General features: G+C 38.4%; 2 protein-coding genes across 2 annotated transcripts; both read right to left on the bottom strand.

The window, feature by feature from the left end:
- Nucleotides 1-3,872: 3,872 nt before the first annotated feature.
- hyal1 (hyaluronidase 1) lies at nt 3,873-9,514 on the bottom strand. Its single transcript, XM_042495925.1, has 5 exons — nt 9,441-9,514; nt 8,690-9,129; nt 6,826-7,296; nt 6,557-6,646; nt 3,873-4,199 (listed from the first exon to the last, which is right to left on the bottom strand). The coding sequence occupies exons 2-5, from the start codon at nt 9,125-9,127 to the stop codon at nt 3,873-3,875; spliced, it is 1,326 nt and encodes a 441-aa protein (XP_042351859.1). The 5' UTR covers nt 9,128-9,129; nt 9,441-9,514.
- A 2,195-nt stretch (nt 9,515-11,709) lies between these two features.
- hyal2a (hyaluronidase 2a) lies at nt 11,710-21,767 on the bottom strand. Its single transcript, XM_042507033.1, has 4 exons — nt 21,326-21,767; nt 17,954-18,926; nt 16,306-16,395; nt 11,710-12,857 (listed from the first exon to the last, which is right to left on the bottom strand). Exons 2-4 carry the CDS (start codon nt 18,881-18,883, stop codon nt 12,465-12,467), a joined length of 1,413 nt encoding a protein of 470 aa, XP_042362967.1. The 5' UTR covers nt 18,884-18,926; nt 21,326-21,767; the 3' UTR covers nt 11,710-12,464.
- Nucleotides 21,768-22,197: the final 430 nt, after the last annotated feature.

The raw sequence follows: 22,197 nt of genomic DNA, 5'->3' as shown, positions 1-22,197 counted from the left end.
CTGCTGTTGGTATTATTTGGTCTATTAACATGTTGTGCCTTTGCAGAGTTTTTATATCACAGCTCTTTAGCAATTATATCCACTTTTGAGGTTGCAGTGCTATTATTATTTACTATTTTTTATTAAACTGCACTCTATTCTTGCAATATGTTTTATTTAATTGGGTCTAAGCCCACATGATGTATTGATTTTGTGTAATAAAATGTGGTAATATATCTAATATGTGGACCCTGAACTAATGACTAAGGACAAAATCTGGACCCTGTGTCTGGACTAGTTGGGAACCACTGACTCAAGGTATACTGCTTGGAAACTACAGAATTATATAATTTTTTTTTTTTTTTTTTTTTTTTAAAAAGTCAAAAATAAAACAAAAAACCAAGAGTACATAATGGGCCTGCCATTTAAAGACAGTCATCATGCTCACAATAACAACTTGCTAACAGTTAGTGTACCACCACGGTTAAAAACCAACGGTGACTTCAACAAGGGATCACTTGTGGAAAAGTTCAATAAAGCAAATAAGTATATGTCGAACTATTTGACACATTTAATATCCTGATCAATACACTCCACCACGCCTCTGGTGACATAAACGCACATAAATCATGTAAACAAGTGCGCATCAGATCTTTAAGAAACCTGATCAGAGAGTCGACTCCTCTGAAGGACAAAGACACGGAGCGTGACAAAACAGTTATTAAACCAAGAGCAAGCGAGACGATCTCTAGACCGAGCAGCAGGGAGAGGGGAGACGTGACCATGGAGGGGTGACAGAGCGAGACGCCAAAATGAAGAAATGCAGAGATGAGAGGATAGAGAAATAGAGGGCCTGCCAAGACCTGACAGAGGGAAGACGAGAGGACCACTCAAACCAGATAAACAGATCAGACTGGCTTCTCTTTATGTACGCTCACTTATGACACTGAAAGGTAATTTTAAAGTTTGTGATATTGTTTCAAAAAAAGTCTGCTGGTTAATGTGTAAAACTCACCATGTCAGCCAAGTTTTTCTTTTGAATTTTCAGGGTCTAAATGTGCAAACACGTGTGGAAAAGTTCGACTATAACATTTAATCTTAAATGAAAACAAAAAATAATAATAAACTCAAGCCAATTAAAAACAAAACATCATCACCATTTATAATTCCCTCTCTGTATCTGGATGGAGGAAGTGGATTTTAAGGCTGCTACGGTGAAGAAAATAATAACGAACAGATTGACAGGCAGCTCTGAATGTCAATGAGCACGAGAGCCTCGCTGTGTTTTTTTTCTTGCCATTATCAAGCAACGGCAGGTAAATATAGTGTTTTAAGGTGGACATTAAAATCTGTCCTCTTCCTCTGAGAGACAATTGTTTGTCTGGTTTAAGAAAACTACACAATAAACTCCAAAATTATATAGAAAAAGCACACCAGCTGATATCGCTCCACAGCTTTTCAAAAAAGCGTCTATCTCCTCCTCATTTCCTCACACTCCAGCCTGCGATGATAAAGCCGGAAGTAGGAAACAGAGGGGCCTTGTGGGAGTCTGTTCATCCAGCCGGCCGATCCTCGAGGGGACGCAGGAGGGAAATTACGATCAACGACACCAGTTTGGAGCAGCGGTGGCTATCAGATGAGACAACATTGTACACACCACTTGTAAATCAATCAAGGTCACCTCATGCTCTCGCTGCCTCTGTGTTACAGTTTCATTCATCAGGAACAATTCAGCCGCCACAGAGTCGGGGTATGAAGTTATCAGAACCTGACGCAGCGAGTCAAATGTGTTTTTTCCTCCGCAGTTGTTTGACTGTTCTTGTGATTGCTAACACACACAAAGCTCTGACCTTGAGGTCTCATGCGTCTCCTCTGGTTAGCTGTCCCACAACACCACCTGCTGGTCAAAAACCATCACACAAATCATTGACAGTATTTCCCAGCCGCTTTGGCTCGTGTTCTGAACAGTCTTTAAGATAAATTATGCAACTTTTTTAGAACTCAAACAGAAGTAATCCTTCCTAATCATTATGACCCAAAAGGAGTGTGTGGCAGCGTATCATTCGGCAAAGACTCTGCCCTGGATGTTTATGGGTGTATACTAGGGGTCGACACGTTATCAGCCTGGCTGATATTTGGCATTTTGCAGATTATTTGTATCATTTTAATGATCGACGATAAAATTAATTTATAAAAAAAAGCATGCATGTTACACTCAACCAACACCAGTGAAGGAACTCTGCAATACATGCAAAGAAAGTGTCAGCATGGGGAGAACTTTTCTTTGTAAAACCTCGGGGAGATATTTTATGTATTCATTTTTTTATTTAAATTGTCCCTTGACTTTATTGTTTTTTTAAGTTGCAGAGAACTGGCTGTATATGTTGAAAGTTTCAGTTCTGATTAAACATTTACTAAAGGCGTCTAAAAAAAAGTTTTGTGTTGGAGTTTATTATATTCCAGATTTCGACAGAATTATTTACATTTTTGTTGAAAATACATATCAGTTCCAAATATCGGTTTTTGGTCTCATTAAGTACTAATCATCAGTATCTGTATTGCTCAGGTGAGCAACCAGGTACCATACAGTAAGCAGTACGAGTAGCCAATACAAAAAAAAATGGTTTCGATCTGATGCCAAGTAATACAGAAACAGAATCTCCAACGTCAATATCTTTTATTATTAAAAGCGCCTTCTGTACTTTAATGTCGGGGAGAGCAGTGTGTCATGATTTATGAGGTGAATAATCAGTCAGCTTGCTGGACCGAAGCTGTCTGATACTTCACGTCCAGTCTCCGCGTGTGTGTACTGAAGGTTTTCAGTTTAGTTTCCACATTAGATTTCCAAAAGTAGTTGAGAAGTCTTGTGTTTCTGCACGTGTCAAACTCGGACTGAGCAAAGAGAAACCTTCCTCCTTGTGTGAAAACAGTCTTCTAGTGTCAAACTCTCACATACGTCATTCTGCACAAACATCCAGGTGAAGCAACAATATGATGTGCTTATTTTTGAGCGGAGGGTGATTTTGGGGGAATATTCTCTTAAGATTTCGGGAAGATTTAACACATTTTATGTTATTAAACGACACATTCTTTGAATATTATCACACATTTGTGAAATGTAAAAATGAGCCTGAAAGTAGATTCAATACTTTTAAAACTTTTAATGCCAGTCAGAATAAAATTTAAGGCCTAAAATCAAAACTGAAGGACAATTTTATTTTGCCCAAATGTTTATTGGAAAATCAAACATGACTTTTGTTTGTCCAGAGAAAAAGTTAGATTGTCTACGGCAACTGTAATAAAAACAGCCCTTTTTAGAGAGGAACACATGGAGGACAATGAACACGTAATATTATCATAAAAGTATCTATTTGGTTTGCCAAAAGAGATAGAAAATATCTGGCATTTCTGGCCGGTTTTCTGGGCTATTTTGTGTTTCTCAGTCTGCATGTGCATGCATCCACTGCCTTAATTTCCTTCATGAAGAGTGTAAGAAACCGATTTTTTAAAAATTATTTAACAAAAAAAATTGGTGCTACAAATTATTTTGAGATTTTACAATGTAACGTCAGAAAACTATAATTCATAAAATCCTACTTCCAAGGTCTGAGCATTTTTAAAGACTTTTAAAAGACTCATTTAGGTCAATTTAATACTGATTAATTTATTATTTTATTTTATTTTATCTTATTTTATTTCATTTTATTTATTACTATTTTAATTTTAATATTTTGTAAACATATTAAACTGGGATATATTCACATTATGAAAGGTCATTAAGAAAGCACAAAAAAGTTCATTCACAAGAGACCAAACCAGACCCAGTGCACCTCTGAGGTGGTTTTACAGACTAAACTGGTATTTATTAGAACATTACTAACCATTACCTGTCTTTACCCCCGAGTGTTTTTGGAGCAGCTCTCACCGCTCCAGCCTGGGTAACACTTGCACCGAAACTCAGACTTCTTGAACGTTACCTCGTGTGTTTTCATCTGTCCTAAAACGCTGTAGTGCCGCCTGCCCTCTGGTTTCCTCTTAGACACCACCTTCCACACGGCGGGGTCCAGGTGGAGGTAGGCCCCGGAGTTCGGGTTCCTCCTCTGGCATCTGCCCCGAGATGAACACATGGTCTGGCTGCACAGAGTGGCCGCTGCCGTTACGTTCACCAGGTAGGGACCCAGAGTATCGTCGATGAAGTATTTGACGGCCTCACAAGTGGCCTAAAAACGGAAATGAGATGAGATGAGACGAGACAACTTAATGAGAAAAAGTCAAAACACATCGTTGCAAAGTAACTTAATCCAACTGTGTGGCAATAGTAAAAAAAAGACTAATTTCCAAGAAGGGGAGATATTATGCAAATTAATTTAGCCTTTTGTTAAATGAAAGTACAGTGAATACTTGTGATCTGTGTTTTAAAACTGAGCAAACTGGCTTTTTTTTTTTTTCCAAAAACATGGAAATGAAAGAAGAAATGGTACAAAAATTTGCAAGAACTTAGTAAAAAGTACAAGAAAATTACTGAAAAAAAAAACAAAATTACATTAACCAAAGAAAGTTTTACCTGGAAAATTGCTTGAAAATATAAATGTAACATAACATACTTTTAAATTATGTAATTTTTTTACCTAGCTTTCCCCCCCAAAAAATATCTAAATCTACTAACTGCTCTTTTTTATTTTTTAATGTTTTTGATAGAAATCGCACCATTTTGCTCTGGGTTCAAAGGTTTAAATACTTGTAAAAGGCGTCTGAAGCGGGGGGGGGGGGGGGGGGGGGGGGGAAGCAGCACAAGAAAAGTGATGTAGATCTAGGTCTCAAAGGGTTAAAGGAGCTCTATATAATATTCACAGAGGATCTATGATTCAGAGGTTAATAATAATAATAATAATAATATAATAATAATAATAATAATAATAATAATGCTCTGAATGTCCTGTAAAGCTCCTTTAAAGGCATGTGTATTCAGTAAGATCGAATGTGCTGAGTGACACAAATATTTTAGGGACGTCAGAAAGTATTAGGAGGAAGTTGCGGTCTTTTCATTGGATTTGCTGACAATAAAAGAGATGTAGAATAATGCCAGACGTTCTTTATTTTTTTTTAAAGTTAAGGAAAATCTCTGAAGGAAGTAAATCTTCAAAACATATTGCTGATCAATAAGTGATCAAGTTGCTCTCTTTAAAGTGTCTAACTTTAAGAATGCACACATAGTGTGGCGACGACAAGTGTGGGCTTTGATTATATTTCATCGAAATGAAATCATCTCACACAGTTATTCTGCAGCACAGCAACGTTGTGTTTGCTCAGGGCGGTGTCTGAGGTCGTTTCCTGCCTCCTTGTTTATCAGTCATGATGCATATAAACCCACATAGATACTGAATAAACAAAAAAAAACATTATCGTGATCATCTTTTCTGAGGAGCTCTTACCAAAAACTTTCCACTGACACAGAGATTTTCAAGAGAAACACAGACGAACATAAGCACAAAGCATGTAGTCCTGCACCAGAACATACTGTGTCCATGGAGACGCTCAGTTACTCAAATAAACTTAAAAAGCCTTCACTTAATGATGAGCAAGAAGTACCTTTTGTCATCTTTTGGACCCAAAAAGACCCACCACGTGATGGATACAGATATGTCTTATCTCTTATGGTTTTTTTTTTGCTGAGAAGAGTGAGCTGTGTTTAACCCTTTTATATCTGGCTCAACATTGGTTTTCTTGTGCTGCATTCAAATCCCTTTCACAATCACTTTTACCTGTGAAACCTGAAAACAAGAAACGTCTCACAAATTGAAAAAACAAGAAAGCAAGAAAGAAAGTCGTAGTAGAAGAGTAGAAGATGACAAGGAAATTAGCTGAAAATTAGCTGGGATGGATTTTGAATATTATCCATAAACTAGGGGAAAATGTTGAGAAAACTATGTTTATAATCCTCTTAATTATACATTTAAAATTATGTTACATTATTTAGTTTTTTTAGCCTTGTCTTGGGATCATTTTCTTTTCTTGTTTGTTTTTTTTAGTTTACCTTTTTGGCTTATTTTTTAATTTTAGTAAAGTCTTGTTAATTTTGCGGCCATTTCTTGTTAAGTTCCTTGTGGCTCTCCCGTGTTTTTGAAAGTAATCAGGCTAATTTACTCAGGTTTCAAAGAATTAACTATGAACTGAATTTTTTAAAAAAAAAAAGGCAAATCCCGTAACGTCACTAAAACTTCACTAAAGCCTCTCTGGCTTTCTTTCGTTGCTCTTAGAGACTGCTTTGTTTACCCACACATGAAGGTATCTTATTTATATTATACTGAGTGGATAGTTTCATGATATATACTTGAACCTGTCCAGGTCAGAATCATTATCATACAGTATATTGCTTGCTGTAATTAACAACATGAGGGTTAAAAAAGAAGTTAATGCATTTTGCTTTGGAATGACTCCTTGTTATTTTGCAGACATTGCAAAGACCGAGTAACTTCACTTCCAAATTAGAGTCAAAGGAGAAGTTTGAGCTCAAGATTTTTATGTAGATAAATAACAAAGAAGTCATTTTTATCATTTCTTCAAATTCCTGCTGTACCTGAGATTTGGAGAAGGCATGGTCGCCCCAAAGCACCACCCCTGCAGATGCTAAAGCGGCACTCTCTCCGATGGTGTAGACCAGGTGCTCCTGTAGAAGAAAAACAAAGGTTAAAGAAGCAGTGGAAGATTTAGTGGCATCCCGCGGTGAGGATTAAAGATTGCAACCAGCTGAAACTTCTCCCAGTTAGTATCCAGTGTTCATTGTTCAGGCGTTTTTAATAATAATGATAATAAACAGAACATGGGGTTAAATCATCTGCCACTCACCTGGGAGAGGAAATCTAAGGTGTACGTGTAGACGATGCGAGTGTAGGGGAACACAGGCGGTGCAGATGGAGTCTGCTGATCTGCTGCTCTCGCGGCCTCCAGGATGCGGTGGTGGGTGTAGAGGAGCACTTCTCTGCCGAGGCCTCGCAGCTGCAGGCTGAGGTAGATGTCAGGATAAAGAGCGGAGGACACGTTCCACAACCACGACAGCTCGTCGTTCCTCTTCATCTCTACAGGTGGACACTCCCCTGTGTAGTTTTTTTTTTTGACGCTGTAGTAGTTGTAGCATTCGGGGAAACCGTAATAACCCCACAGCCCGTTTGGTCTCTCCTGCTGCCCCAGCTTCAGCGTTTCCTCCATGAACTTCCTCCCGGCTTCCTCAAACTCCACTCGCGCTGCAGCGTCGACCTGCGCAGGACTCCAGTCTGGATGCTTGGACCTCACCAGTGCTTTTGATCCCTCCATGTACACCTGTAAAGCACATATGGAAAACCTTTTTTACAAGCTGAAACTTAAATTAAGTTTCTTTTTCCTGTTTCTCGCTCCAGTCAAAGAAACACTTGATTTCAGCAACTTTTTTTAGCTTTATTGGACAACGACGATCTGCCCTTTATGAACGCACCTGACCAGTGCATGAAGAAGTTGGATGCTGTACAGCATTGTGCTTTTGGTTTCATTCCTGGCTGTGGAAATCGCGTACAACACTGTACACTGTATGTTACTGCTACATGGCCTTCTCTGTCCGTGCACCCAGCCTCGCATTGTTTGCTTTTTGTGTATAAATGTCTGCATGGGCTGATTCCTTCATATTTGTGTACATACATGTGTAAAAACCCAAATAATTATGGCCTGTGCTCTTACAATATTCTAAAAATATTGGTCTCCAGGGTTTGAACAGAACTTGGCAAAAAGCTTTTAAAATATGCTACCCATGTTTGTGGAATAATTTACAGAAGGACCTGAAATTGTCTGAGTTGAGAACCATCTGGGAATTGAATTGTTTGCATGTTTTTTTTACATGTTGTTGCCTGATGTGCAACCAATAATAAACAAGACTGCCAAAACAGACTAAATATGCACCAATCTCTTTACTTTTTTGTAGTTTTTCCACTACAAAGGCTGTATCATAAAAAGAAATGTTACCAACCTGTGATGCAATAAAACAGTTTCTTAACAAAGTGAACTGTAAAATAAGGTATATTTTAGCATCATATCAAATTTTTTAAGCATAGTTTGATTATTATCGTGATAATATTGTAAATTGCAGTTGTTTGGGCCAGGATAATCTTGACATGAAATGTTCATATCATCCCATGCCTCGTCGTAATGATGTCTCACGCTGCCCTCTTGGACAGGTCGCTCTTGAAAAAGAGATTTTAAATCTATCTCTATAAGCAGGTTTCCATTCTAGATTTGCGCAAAAATTAAGTAATATCTTTGAAATATGGCTTTTTCGAGCCTCCTGAAATACCTCCTCATGCAAGCCTTAAAACTTTGTGATAAATGGGAGGTTTTTTTTTTTTTAAATCTATGTGTTACCATAAGAAGTATTTTTATTCGCAATTTCAATTTGAGCAATATGAGCCTTAATGGAAACCCACTTAATGAGACATTTATACATATATATATATATAACCCTTTGAGACCTAGATCAACATCACTTTTCTTGTGCTGCTTTCAGACACCCTTTTACAGGTATTTAAACCTTTAAACCCAGAACAAGTTGGTGCGACTTCTATCAAAAACATGGAAATATGGCAAAGAGCAACTTGGTTCTACAGATTATTACAAGAAAAGGGTAGGTAAAAAAAGCCAAAAGCCAGAGAAAAACTATAATTATAGTTATCAGAATTACATAACACACCTGCATAGTGTCCCAGTTTCTCTCCCACACAGGCCTCCAGCTCTCCCAGTCCACCACAGCCAGCCCTTGGAAATCCCTGTCAGGGATCCAGGTGTGGATATCTTCAGAGGCCTTCCTGAGGTGTTCATCCACACTGGCGTTTTGTGGCACCCCACCGTTTATCGCCTGTGCTCGGCCTGAGTACCTGGGATACAGACCGAGCATTTCGCTGTAAAAGATGGTGATGTTTTCCCCCGTGAAGCTCTGGTTCTGGTTCTGGACAATGCTGAATGTGCCCAGGTCGAGGTCCACGCCATACTGAGACAGACAGCTGGCTGTGGGTGCGTTCCACACCGTGAGGAAAGGCACCTGGGACAGGGAGCAGGTCTCAGACTGCAGCCCTGACACGAGGCTGATCAGACTGAAGAGAAGTGGCAGCTCATGGTGAGAGGACCTCATGCCTGCAAAGACAGAAAGGACATCACTCTCAGCTAGGACATTAAGTATTGACAGGATATTGCAGACTTGTTATCTTGAAATGTCATCTTTCTAAACTTGCGTTTGTTTGTGAGGAAACTAGAAAGATTTCGTAATCTGCATAAGGCGTCAAGACTTTTAGCTTTTGACCAAACATTTCCTCTTCTTGCCTCAGAATCCTGCATGAATCCCCAAAAACCGCAGATGTTGTTGTGGTGTAGCAGCAAAGTCTTAGTCTATAATCTAATGTAGTGAGAAAATGGCATTTTGGAGAGAATGACAAACAGTAACTCACCTGTTTGGTGTGAACTTTCTGGTTTAAACTTGCAGGGAAAACAGCCCACAGTCTCATGATCTGCCGGAATTTCAAAACACACGAAAAAAGAGGGAAGGCACAAAAGCAGAAGTGAGCTCTGGGATTTCCTAAAAGCCAATCAGGAGCGTGCAAAGGTAACAACCAATCGGACATATGCATTGAGTCTTAAGCAACCAATCATAAGAGACATGCAGATCGTTTAAGCAGCAGATTTAAAGTCACAGGCACGTGAAAAGTAACCTCATTGAATCCCATCATCCTTCTCATGAAGTAACTGAAATATACCAAACTCTGTCTGAAGATGCAGACTTGAGCAGAACCAGTTCTAGTTTTGTTTGGAGTAAAAACAGCTACAGTGGAGCTCACAAATGTCTGTTTTAGCATGATACACACAAGTGCACAAAGACAGATTTTGTTAAACTGGAAACAGAAAAACCCACCAGTCCATTAAATTCATCGACTGATGTGATGAAACATTCACCATTTGAACAAATCACATTTTCATTGAGAGAAAAGGTGAATTAAATACTATTATAATAATTTAAACTCATGACTGATACTTGATAGGACTGTGTAACCTCCAATGACATCTCTAACATCCTGTAGAAAATGTATTTTTTTATTAACTGTTATTTATTTATGTTCAGAAGGAGATTCTGTATGTGTATTTTTTTTTTTAAAGGAACAATAAACGGAAGTTTAAAAAATAAGTAACTCTAATTGAAAATAAACACTTTACTCAAGAGATTTGTCCTGGAGATGCAATAATGTTCAGCTCTAAGTGGCTGTCAAGCAAGCCATAATGAACTCTTCAGCCTGCAAATTTAAATGTATGCCTCGCTCAACTCTTAAAAGTAGCAAAAAATAGCTCTTGGCTTAACGGCACCCTATAATTATAAGGGGAGGGGGTACGAGGCAGCAGCAGCCTGCAAAGTGTGTCTGAGGAATAGCTGGTTTTGCCTCCCCTTAGTGGCAATGATGACATGTTTCTCCTCCGGAAGCTTGACTTTTATTAACTGCAAGCACCCAAAAACCATTGCTCTGCAATTTAAAAACATAAATTTCAAGTCTACTCACTTCTTTGGGCAGATTATGAGACAATGGGCCCCTGGGCACAGATCCACATACGGCCCCACCCCTCATACACAGGAGCAAAATACACATTTATGTTTTTGTTGTTTTCAGTCTCTTTGCAGTCAATTTGTGTCTCTTTCACATCATTTTGTGTCCTTTCACGGTGATTCTGTGTCTTGTTATGGATGTTTTTTGTCTTTTTGTAGAGGCTTTGTTTCACTTTGAGTTCATTTTGTGTCTTATTTGGGATTTTTTTGTCTTTTAAGGTCATTGTGACACTTTGTAATAATTATTTAGTTTTTGCCTTTTTGGTGTCATTTTGTGTATCTTTGGGATACTTTTGTTTTTTGTTGAGGTAATCTTGTGGGTTTTTTTCATCTTTTGTGTTGCTTTCTAGTATTTTTAGGGTTGTTTTGTGTCTTTTATAGTCATTTTGTGACTAATCTTGTATCTTACCAAGGTAATTTTGTATCTTTTTGTAGACGTTCTGTCACTTTAATTTTTTGCCTTACTGAGGTAATTTTGTGTCTTTTGCGTTGCTTTGTAGTCATTTTGTGACACATTGTGGTTGTTCTGTGTCTTTTGTAATCATTTTTGAATCTCTTTTGCTTATTATTGACATATTTTTGGGTCTTACTTTGGCTGTTTTGTGTCACCTTGTGATTTGTTGTGCAAAAAAAATGATCAAATATGAAAGTATGTGAATGTCAGCATGAATAATAATAACTGTATGAAGATTGTCTGATCCATCCATGGTTATGGATTAGATATTTTGGAGGCTTCAGAGTCCTTCATTGTCTGCATGCAGGCATATGAGGAGGCACCAGGGTGTCTGAAAATTAAGATACTGTAAGACCTTGTAGATGTTCAGACTCAAATGGTAAACAGATCGGACCGAGGGTTACGCTACGTTGTTTTGATTTCTGAGGTAGCGTGATTTAACATGCCTCTGTGTGAAATGTACTGTTTAAAGCTAAATCATTGTTCTGCCACTGTAAGTTTTTGGTATGTCTCCACGCACATGCCATGCCAAAAGCTTCTCTGGTCAGATTTATGTCGTAATAAACATATATTCAAGTAAGTTCAAGTTGTTTCTATTATTCATTAAAATAAAGATTGACCAAATGACCAACTTTATGTTTTGTAAATGTAAAAAAAAAAAAGGAACAACAACTTCAACACAGAAGTTTATTTAATATGACAAAGGTCAAATTTGAGAAAACAGCATAAAGAGAAAGGTGTTCATGTAAGTGACATTGTGGAACATACAAAGTGTCAGAAATTTGTTTTTTTACATTGTGCTTGTGATGCAAAATAGCTTCTAAAATACAGAAAAGTCTTATTGTTAGCATAAATCGGGTAATGACGTGTTTAAGAGAAAAATAGTAGTCATGTTTTTGGACACAAACACAGGAAAATATCATATAAAACGCCTAAAAATACATTCAAATAAATAGTAATACTGCAATTGCCTCCAGAAAACATCAGATGTCAGAGAGAGGTCATGTTGAATAAAGATCAGGCACTTCAAATATGTTGTGCTATTAGAAGATTTAAGTGCATCAGTTCCACTTTCACTACACGCCTACTGACTCAACTCGTTTATGAGATTTCACCTCAAAATCGTCCTCTATGAGAAACATGGAACCTGACACTTTGGGAAACAGTGACCAAGAGGAAGCTAAGAGCAAAATGTAAACAAGGTCATTTCCAGCGAGCCCTCCATTGTTTAAAAAAAGATTAAAAGTTATAAACAAATATAACTTTGCAATTTCCACAGTGTTTCTTATAAAATTTCACTTTGTGCCATCCATATTTTACAGCAATTGAAAGGGAAAAAAAAGAAAAAATTCCCAACTTGTCACATCTCATATGCTTCAGTATTTAGACATAAAAAATGTAGCCATGTCTACAGTATTGATGGTGCGTCTAACAGAGGAGCACAGAGACAATCAGTAAGATGACACAGTGCAGTGCGGACGCCATGATTTGACCTGCCGTCCCTCTTTGGTGCAGAGGGTCTGTCTGGTCGCAGCCCACTCCCTGGTAGCCGCTGTAGCACTGGCACTGAAAGTTGCTGTGAAAACTCGTCTTCTCTTCTTCGCCAAGCTCGCCGATGACCCTCGGCTTGCCGCCGTGCGTGGTGATAGTGTGGTGGAGGGGGTTCAGATGCAAGTAAATATCGCTGTCTGGATTTTTGCGCAGACAGCGGCCGTGAGAACCACACAAGGTCTGGCTGCATAGCTCCGCTGCCGTGGAAACGTTGAGGAGGTATTGATTCAGGGGACCCCGCAGATAAGCGTCCAGGTCGGAGCAGCTGTCCTGGAGAGGAAGAAGACAAAAAAAACCACATAGTCATCACTCACTTAGGTCAAGATTCACAATGAGGCAGGCCTGCACTGCCGGCCTTTAACACCAGACCTATCCCTGTTTTTACTACATTAATCATGTGACGGCCAGGGCTTCTGTTAACAGCTTTCTGTGCTACATTCAGCGGTAGAAGAGGTAAGCTATTACACTAGTATATACACATACTCTGTTAGTTCAAGTACAATTTACTGCATTCAAATATTTTTCAATTTTTATCTCACTTCCTCTATCAGTTTTGCTGCTTGTACTCGTTTAATCTGGTTTTTATCCTTCTGATGTCCTGTTCTTACTATCTTTCAGTGTATTTACTCATTTATCTCTTATTTATCTGTTTTTATCTTATCTTTGTTTTATCCCCACTGATGTGATGTCGTCTCCTCATATTATTTCTTATATTATTTTTATAGTCTTTTATTCTTATATTTTTTAAAACATTCATGCATTTAGTCCTTATACTGCCGTTTGAAATCTGCCTGTTTTATTCCTTTTATTGCTTTACTCCTGTTGACCTTTTGTGTTTGCATTTTGTTCTTGCCTTTTTGTTTGACTTTTCTTCCTTTCTCTGTTTGGCATGCTCTGCTGATGTTTATTTTAATAATCCCAGGGTTTCTGCCTTTGCTTTGTCTGTTAGAGCACTTTGTAAACATCTGTTATTAAAGGTGCTATATAAATAAATTCGTTATTATTATTATTATTGTAAAATGTTTAATCAGCAAAAAAGTATCAAAAGTTAAATGAGTCGATGTGCAAAATGGTTATATAATCATAATATTACTGTCAGTGTTTGATTATGTGTAAGCAGCATTTTAATGTTGTTCTAACCATTTTACATATGTATACATAACAGGATGCTACATAATAAAACTACCCAACAGAGGTACATTATTCTGTAACATTTTATCATACAGTGCTGTACATATTTTAGCTTCTCTGCTCCCAAACACAAGGAACATCTTACAAACCTCTCTAAAACTCAGTTCACTTCACCAATAATTCTGTCACAGTCTACAACCGTCTTAAATGATTTTTTATCTTTTCGAATCTCATTTTATTTATTTATTTATTAATTTTTAATTTTGACTGGGTTGTTTTAAATGCTTTTTATTGGTTAGAATATTTTATTACTCTTCTTGTTGTGCACTTTTACTTTTCTTTTTGTGCCATTGTAAGTAAGAGCTTGCACTCAATAAACCTTAAGGACTAAACCAAATTGAATTTAGTATGTCGATCCACTGCTGGTGACAGTAAGTCCTCATCAGTAAAAAAAACTATTGTTTAGATGTACTGAAATAAAGTTTTACTATGATTTATGTGAGCTACACATCCTGTTCTATTAAATGGGACATGTTATTGTGTTGATTCAGGACAAAGTGTCTTTGCTACAAGTGATTCAAATACTACACTCAGGGATAAAAAAAAAAAAAAAAGTTCCGAAATCAAAATAACTCGGTTCAATTACATGGTACCTGCGGTGTATTCCAGATAGCGGGTTTAGTGAAAACTGACTAAGTTGACCCTGAGATGAGGGAAACTGAGTTTTCCGTTTCTGAGAGAGGTACCTCAAACTGTGAGTGAGTTACCATGGTAACTGACCCTGTGAAGCTAACCTGCTGCTGGCAGGTTTTCTTTTACTAACTCTGAGTTTGTCTGCGTCTCCCTCTGACAGAGCCAGCGTGAGCCACACACGATGCTTCATTTCCTCATTCAATCAGTCTGTATCAAAGCACACATCGAAGTGCAATGATAGGCAGAGTTTTGCTGTAAACTAAAATGTTTAATGCACATAATGTGTCTTCTCAGTTTAAATTGTAAAAATGAAGGTGAAGTATTACGCTTTATAGACATCTCAGATCAATGAATAATTATTGGCCACGACTCATGACGTGATTATTCTCTGTAATAGAAAATAACTCCTATAATAATATTTCTGAGGGAGCAGGATAGTGGTGCAGCTGCAGAATGGGAAGGTGAGTTTTTTCTCTGTCAACTGACTAATTGATTGATCAACTAATCGTTGCAGGCAAACTTGTATAACTGTTTGTTAATTCAATTTATTTACTCATTATTTCTTATTATGTTTTTTATGCAAAAATAGTCATCTGTAAAGTAACTAAAGCATTCAGATAAATGAAGTGAATTAAAAAGTCCCTCTGAAATGTAGTGGATTAAAAGTATAAAGTGATATAAAAAGAACATTTTCAAGTAAAGTACAAGTACCTCAAATTTGAGTCAATGTATTTAGTCACATTCCACGACTGCATAAGACATAAGACACATATTTAGGCACCTGCAAATCAACCAAAACCATTTTCTCTCATTTTCATATCCCTAAAAATACTGTAAGAATGGGTTCTTCATGACTGTTAACAAACATGTCTGATTTTAAAATTACCTAGCAGCCTAAAAGTGAGTGAGCACAAAAAAACCCACACAACCCAAACTCCAGAGTAAATGCTGGCATTGCACGTTTCTGCAAACCACGTATGCCAACAAACAAAAAAACGTTTTCGGCATCTGGTCTTTTCCATGAGCCATGAGCAAATTTTGGCAGGAAAATACACTAAATACTCTAATATGAACACTATAAAAGATATATTACATGTGATATACATGATCTGACCATGATAAATGATAAAATATGCATCTAGTGCTTCCACAATGCTTGTCATTTGTGTCTAAACAGAGAGGGAGAGAGATCGGCGGACACAAAGAGACACAAAAACACAGCCAGAGACACACTAAGCAAACAGGGACAGAGACAGGGACAGAGACAGGGACAGAGACAGAGACAGGGACAGAGACAGGGACAGAGTTCTCCGTGTAATTAGAAAGGAGCAGAGAAGGAGAATTGCTGCTGACTGGCACAGAGGAATGCGCTCCTGGTGTTTATGGCCAGGCGACTGCTGATGGGTGGCTGCGCGGAAATTAACATATTAGGGTGCTTCAGCGTCCACTGTGAACCCAGTGTAACAGTGGTCCGCGGTTATGCAATTGTCTTGCATAGATGTCACACTATCCATCATTCCCTCCTCCTCTTGATGTGAAAATCAGTTCATATACATCTCATCTGAAGTACCTCACTTCAGAAATGCTGATATGACATCATATCCGTGGCTTGCAGAGACGTACAATGCCAGCATTGTACTCTGGCCACTGGGCTGACTAATAGATATCTGCTGTGTATCTGAAGACATAATTTAAGATGAAACTCAAGCCACGTACTTTGATCTGGAGCACTGAGGAGTAATTGTTAGTTATCAAATGACTGCACACGTGACTGGTGAGAGCAACGGGGTCAAAACTCACCAAATGACAACGTTTATGGTAAGATTTGTACAGTAAGTAAGTAGTGTCTGCATGATTCATGTGTTTGTTTTATAATTAGCATGTGGATGCTTACTTTTCTGCCTGCATAAGCTGCATCTCCCCACATGATGATTCCAGCGGCTCCCAAAGCCACGCTCTCCCCGATGGTTGAGACGAGGTCGGTCTGTAAAAGATGACATAGCGCTTTAAACCACTTTCACATTTAACCTTTAACATTTCTGAGACTACAGACCAAGCACAGGAAAGATCCACTGTTGAGTGTCACTAAAACAGGGTCACAGTGTTAGTGGGGCATAAGCTACTGTATGTGAAGAGCTCTTATCTGTTCATTCTCCCATAAGGAAACGGTCTATAGAGTGTAAGCCAGATTTTCAACTTAGCCAACACCCATCCTGCCCATTCCACATAAATGAGAGGTACTGGGGTGTCAATCAGCCACCAGAACAGGAAAGGACTGTTGCTGCCGATAAGGAAAAGCCGAGCTATAGCTCCATGCAGCCAGCACTGATCAGAGAGAGAGCTGAAAGTTAGAGCTACTCTGTGACTGAAAGTGGAACAAATAAATCCATACCATCTGCTTCCTAAATGTGTATAATACAGGGTTCCCACACGTTTTTACCAATAAATTTTCATAAGTTTTCCATGATATCAACCTCATTCCATGACTTTATGCACATAGTTTAAAAAAAATATAGCGATGCAGCAATACCTTATCATTATCACTTGCTAGTAACCGGCACATAGGATAACTTCACAAAACGGCAACGTCCCTTTATGGATACAATAAACATCAGTATAGTTTGTCATCTTGTATTCCTCACATGTTCACTCATATCCCACAAGGCACTCTAAGGACTTTTATCTTCCCTATTGCCAGAGTTCCCTCTATCAATATTCACTGAAATACAGAGGACCGTCTCTTTGAACAGTCTTATTGCATCAAGGCAATCACCATCACTGTTGTCGTTATTCAAAAAACATCAGAAAAGACCTCTAATTTGCAAAGAATCATAGCACTTCATTGATTTGTAATCCATTTCAATTTTTGTCATTTGTGCACTTTCATCAACTTCATATTACTTCTTAGTCTTGAAATTTTGATCAACTATGCAATCTGTTTTCTCTCTTTTTTATTATTGATATAGGATATAGGTATTTTTTTAATTTTCTGTCTTTTCTGTACATTTGTATGTGCAAATAAACAGATAAATAAACATAAACAAACTAAGCATTCACAACGTTGTAATAAATTAATGTTGATTCCCATCATGTCCATTCAGGCTTCCCCCATCCAAGTGGATCAGTGACTCAACACACTGGCTGGTTATTGGACATCTATACATGTATAGATGTCAATACCTGGTAATTCAATCAAATGTGTACATTGGATGGAATCAAAATGCATCTTTAGGCTACGTGTTGTCTGCAAACAACCAACCTATAAATGGCAAATTGTTCTGTCTAGGCTGAGAAATAGTTGAAGATGACAGAGCGATGCTACTACATACTTTAAACAATAGCCAAAAAAGTATATACTCAAAACTTTCTTTGATTCCAAACAATTTCCTAATTTTCTACCTTTTGAAGGAATATCATGACTGTGGGAACCCTGACAATCATACATGACTGACACTGCACAGCAACACATTATTCATATTAAACAAAAAATGGGAGGAAAAAGTTTCAGGAAGAGAAACCAAATTTAGGAACAGTGATTTCACCTCTGTCAGCTGTTCCAGGGAGTTGATGTAGGTGGGCCGGGTGTACACAAAGACAGGACGTGCCAGCCCATCGCCTGATGATGCTAAACGCATCCCCTCCTTCACTCGGTTCCTGACAAACTGACGACCAGACTCTGAGGAACGCAGCACATCGGCCAAGTAGATGGAGGGGAAGAGGGCCGTGCTCTCAGTCCACAACCATTTCAGCTGCTCGTTTCGGGCCACCTCCACGTCAGGACAGCGGCCTGTGTAGTTCTCCAGAGTGCGCCTGTAGTCGTGATTGTAGCAGTCAGGGAACAGGTAGAAACCCCACAGCTGGTTGGGCCTCAGGTTCTTGGCATACTTCAGCGTCTCCAGCATAAACTTCCTGGCAGATATCTCAAACTCCTGCTGGGCTACTTTTCCCACCTGCTCTGGAGGCCACGTCGGGTTCTTCTGACGCACCAGCTCACGAGAATGTTTGCGGTAAACATCTTTGTTGTCCCAGTTTCGTATCCAGAGTGGCCGCCACTCCTCCCAGTCAATAACTGCCAAACCCTTGGCCTCTGCTTCCCTTATATACTTCCGCACTCCCTCCGGCATCTTACTCAGGTGCTGCGTGAGACTGGCCATCTGAGGCAGCCCGCCATTCACCGCCGTCTCATCTGGCTTGAAGAAGGGGTACAAGCCCAAGCGTTCCTTGTAGAAGATGGTGAGGTTCTGCCTAACAAAGCCCTCATTGGGTGAGGCCACAATCTGGAAGAGGTCCAGCTGAAAGCGAATACCATGTCTTGGGGCACAGTCCTCAGTCGGGGCATTCCAAGCCAGGAGCAGAGGCTTTTGTGAATACAGTGGCCATCTCGTGGGTTTCAGTCCCAAAGCATAGAGGCGGTCCCACAGCAGCACAATCAGCAGGAGTACTTTCCAGTCAGGCAGAGTCCAGTAAAACATGTCTTCAGATGGGAATTGACAGAAAGGACTGTCACTCTCTGCTCTAAAAATAACAGAGGAGATTAAAATATAGTTTTTCTGTGTAATTTCAAATAAGTGGGAGTCCCCTGTTAAGTCATCCATTAAGTTAGTTACTCAAAAGATTATTCAAAGGTCAAACTACACCCATTCTAAAAATTCATAAATGTTTCCTATTGCATAAGACAGTCTAAAAAATATTAGCCTAATATGAACAACTCTCTCCCAAACCAAACACTAGGGCACTTAAGCTGAATTTTGCAATGTAATAGGGAAAGGGCTCCCAGACATTTCCATGACTTTTCAGGGACCCATGGTAAAATGAATAAAATAAAATGTAATGACCATTCACAATGTATAACACAAACAGAACTGTAGGGTAACATGGGGGAAGATGCTCCTCCAGGTAAGATGTCCCCACCCCTGAATTCCTCCTCTAACCACTGTATGGCACTAAATCTACCCCCTACACACACTGAATGGCTATGCTATTGTGAATTGTTGAGTTTCATGTGAATTGCTGTATTCTTTAAGATTTATTCCATCAGAACGGGGACTTTAATTGATTTAAATAAGTTAGGTAGCTCGTGTTGAGCTTGGTGGTATCTTGCCTCAATATTGGGGCTCTTTACAAGATTTTCATTTTTGTGCTATAACAACAAAATTGGCTAGTTTACCAATTTATTTCTCCCTTCAGTGTGAGGTTAATCCATCATTGTCCTGCACATGCAAAAACATTTCCAATTATGTTTTAATTTTACAGTGAATTGACTTCTTAAGGGGGGCATCTTCCCCCATTTTACCCTATTGTATACTTTAATCCAAAAGTTAATTATCATATGAAAATTAAACAGCAACCTTTTCCAATCTCCAACAGTTGGTAACGTGGTTTTACATTACGTGGACGGTTATCCACGGAAGATTACTGTAACAATTATTTCATCACACACAACAAAATTTAATGGCTTTTCAAAAAAATTTCAATGATTTTCTACTAATTCCATGGCTTTCTCCAGGCCTCAAAAATGAGATTAAGAAATTCCGTGACTTTTCAAGGTTTTCCATGTCCACGGAAACCCTGTATATTGTAAAGTCTGGAGCTCCTACACAGACAATGACTGGTGAAAGATGCTTTAGGTGACACAGAGAGCACCCAAGGAAATGTTCTGAATAAGAAGAAGGAACTTCATAGCTGCCCTATAGCACGATCTCTGTGTAAAAATGCCTACTGAGATCAAACAGGGGGGAGCTCTGAATATATGGGTACATTTTGTGTTTATGAACGGAGAACACCACAACAGAATAAAGCTAATTTAGGTTTAAAACAGAAAACATACGAGGTTCCAAGATGAGACCTCTCTGGTTTCTGGCTTTGACAGAGAGTAGTTCATGTTAAAAAATATTTATTAACTTTTCTAAGCCATAGAAATAACATGCTGGAAATTCTTAATTTAGGTTGCATTTCCCTTTAAAGTCTTTAGAAATTACAGTAATGCTTTAAAATTAGAGCTCAGGGATAATCAATACTACAACACAAACTAAAAGTTTGTGTAGATTATGACAACCTCTTTTTATTTATTTATTGAAAACATCTCAACTATGTGTGAAAAACACCCACGTCTTTTGTTATATGTCCTCTTACTAATAGAAAATCACTGTGATTCACTCAAATTCAAAGAGGGAATGGTAATTACTTTACTTTTCTAATAAGTTAAAATTACTCAATTCTTTGTCTTTATTTATTAGCAATGCTTTTAAATTCTGAGCCTGAAAATAGGCTACAGTGACGTTTACTGTTGTCAGGGTTCATACAGCTTGAAGAAAGAGGGATTTAAGACTTTTTTTTAGACTTTTTGAAAGCTACTATGAGTTAAATTTAGGACAGCATTTTAGTAATTTACAGTAGCTAAAACTGTAGGAAAAAAGCATTAACCTACACCAGTTTCTTATGGCAAGGGAGATTGTTGCCACACATATTAAATGCAATATAAAATATGACTCTTTGGTGAGGCATTCTTTATTACTTGGAGATTTTACAATTCAACATCGGAAAAACCGTACTTCCAATGTCTCATAATTCTCAAGACTTTTGAAAGATCGATTAGACATTTTAATACCAATCAATTTTTAGATTAATTGTTTCAATGCCTTTTAAGACTTAACTGTGGCTGTTGTGCACTACTCTATCACCAATGCTACAAACAGAATAAAGACAAACAAAAATCTAGCTAGCTTTTGTCTTTTTTTTTTTAATCTTCCTTAAGTTAAACGTCCAGATTCATAATGTTCTCCAGTCCCTTTGAGCTATAGTAAACATGAACTGACTTCAATTAAATGACAATTTGGGTGTTTTTTTAAAAAAAACAGTAAATCACGACAGCAAAGTTAACCAGTGTAACGTTAGCTGCAGCTGGACAAACTTACCTTTACTGGCAGACTGAGGAAGCATTCCCAAAAACCAGAAGCCTGCTACTTCAAGCCGCTTTTTTGTGAGTTGCCTCAAAACAAACAGGAAAAAATCAATATGGACATTTCTTAAGAGCAAAAATGATGACGGGGTGAAGTTACAGCAGCATGTGTAGCTGGTCGGTGTGTTAGCTCCGTCGGTCGGTTAAAGTGAGCAGAAGTGAAGTTGCCCCCTGCGATGTTGTCAGTTGCTACTGCTCCGCGAGCCAAACCACTTTCAGGATGTTCCATTCATGCTGGGGAAAAGGGGGGGAGCGGCGAAACAAACCGGACATCCCAACAACTCCTTCAGCGTGTCTAATGAGTTACAGCGACGTGTTTCTTCAACTCAACTTTACACAAGTCTAAGCGTAATTTACTTGAGTTTACGTTTTGATTTAATCGTGCTTTTAAAAAAAATATTTCCTGTCCCCAAAAATGAATCGGTCCGCAAAGTTTGCAGCCACCGCGCGCCGTGAAACAGATACACTGTAAAAGGAGCAATGTCAAGACTCAAAGAAGGTCACAGCGGGCCAGTATGCCACATCCCTAAAAATAAGATCATGCCCACAAATGACCACTGTGTTCCAGTGACCTTTAAGTTACATTACAATCAGATATAGATTATGAATACTATGGCATTTGGATATTATGTGAGAGCTTTATTTTATTGTGAAAATCTTGTCTCAAAAAATGTGTTTTGGTCCTTAAAACACCTGAAAACTTGCTTGAATCCATCCACTGTCACACACAAATACAATGATCTTTTGTGTGATATAACCATGGGTGACCCCTGGGCAAAGACATGTGAAAGGCCCCACAACCTCTTCTACACTGGACTGAAAAAACAT

The sequence above is a fragment of the Plectropomus leopardus genome, chromosome 2 (assembly GCF_008729295.1).
Source record: "Plectropomus leopardus isolate mb chromosome 2, YSFRI_Pleo_2.0, whole genome shotgun sequence".
NCBI classification, from domain to species: Eukaryota; Metazoa; Chordata; class Actinopteri; order Perciformes; family Serranidae; genus Plectropomus; species Plectropomus leopardus.
The sequence above is the reverse complement of the archived record's forward strand: the minus strand, read 5'-3'. Positions and strand labels throughout refer to the sequence as shown.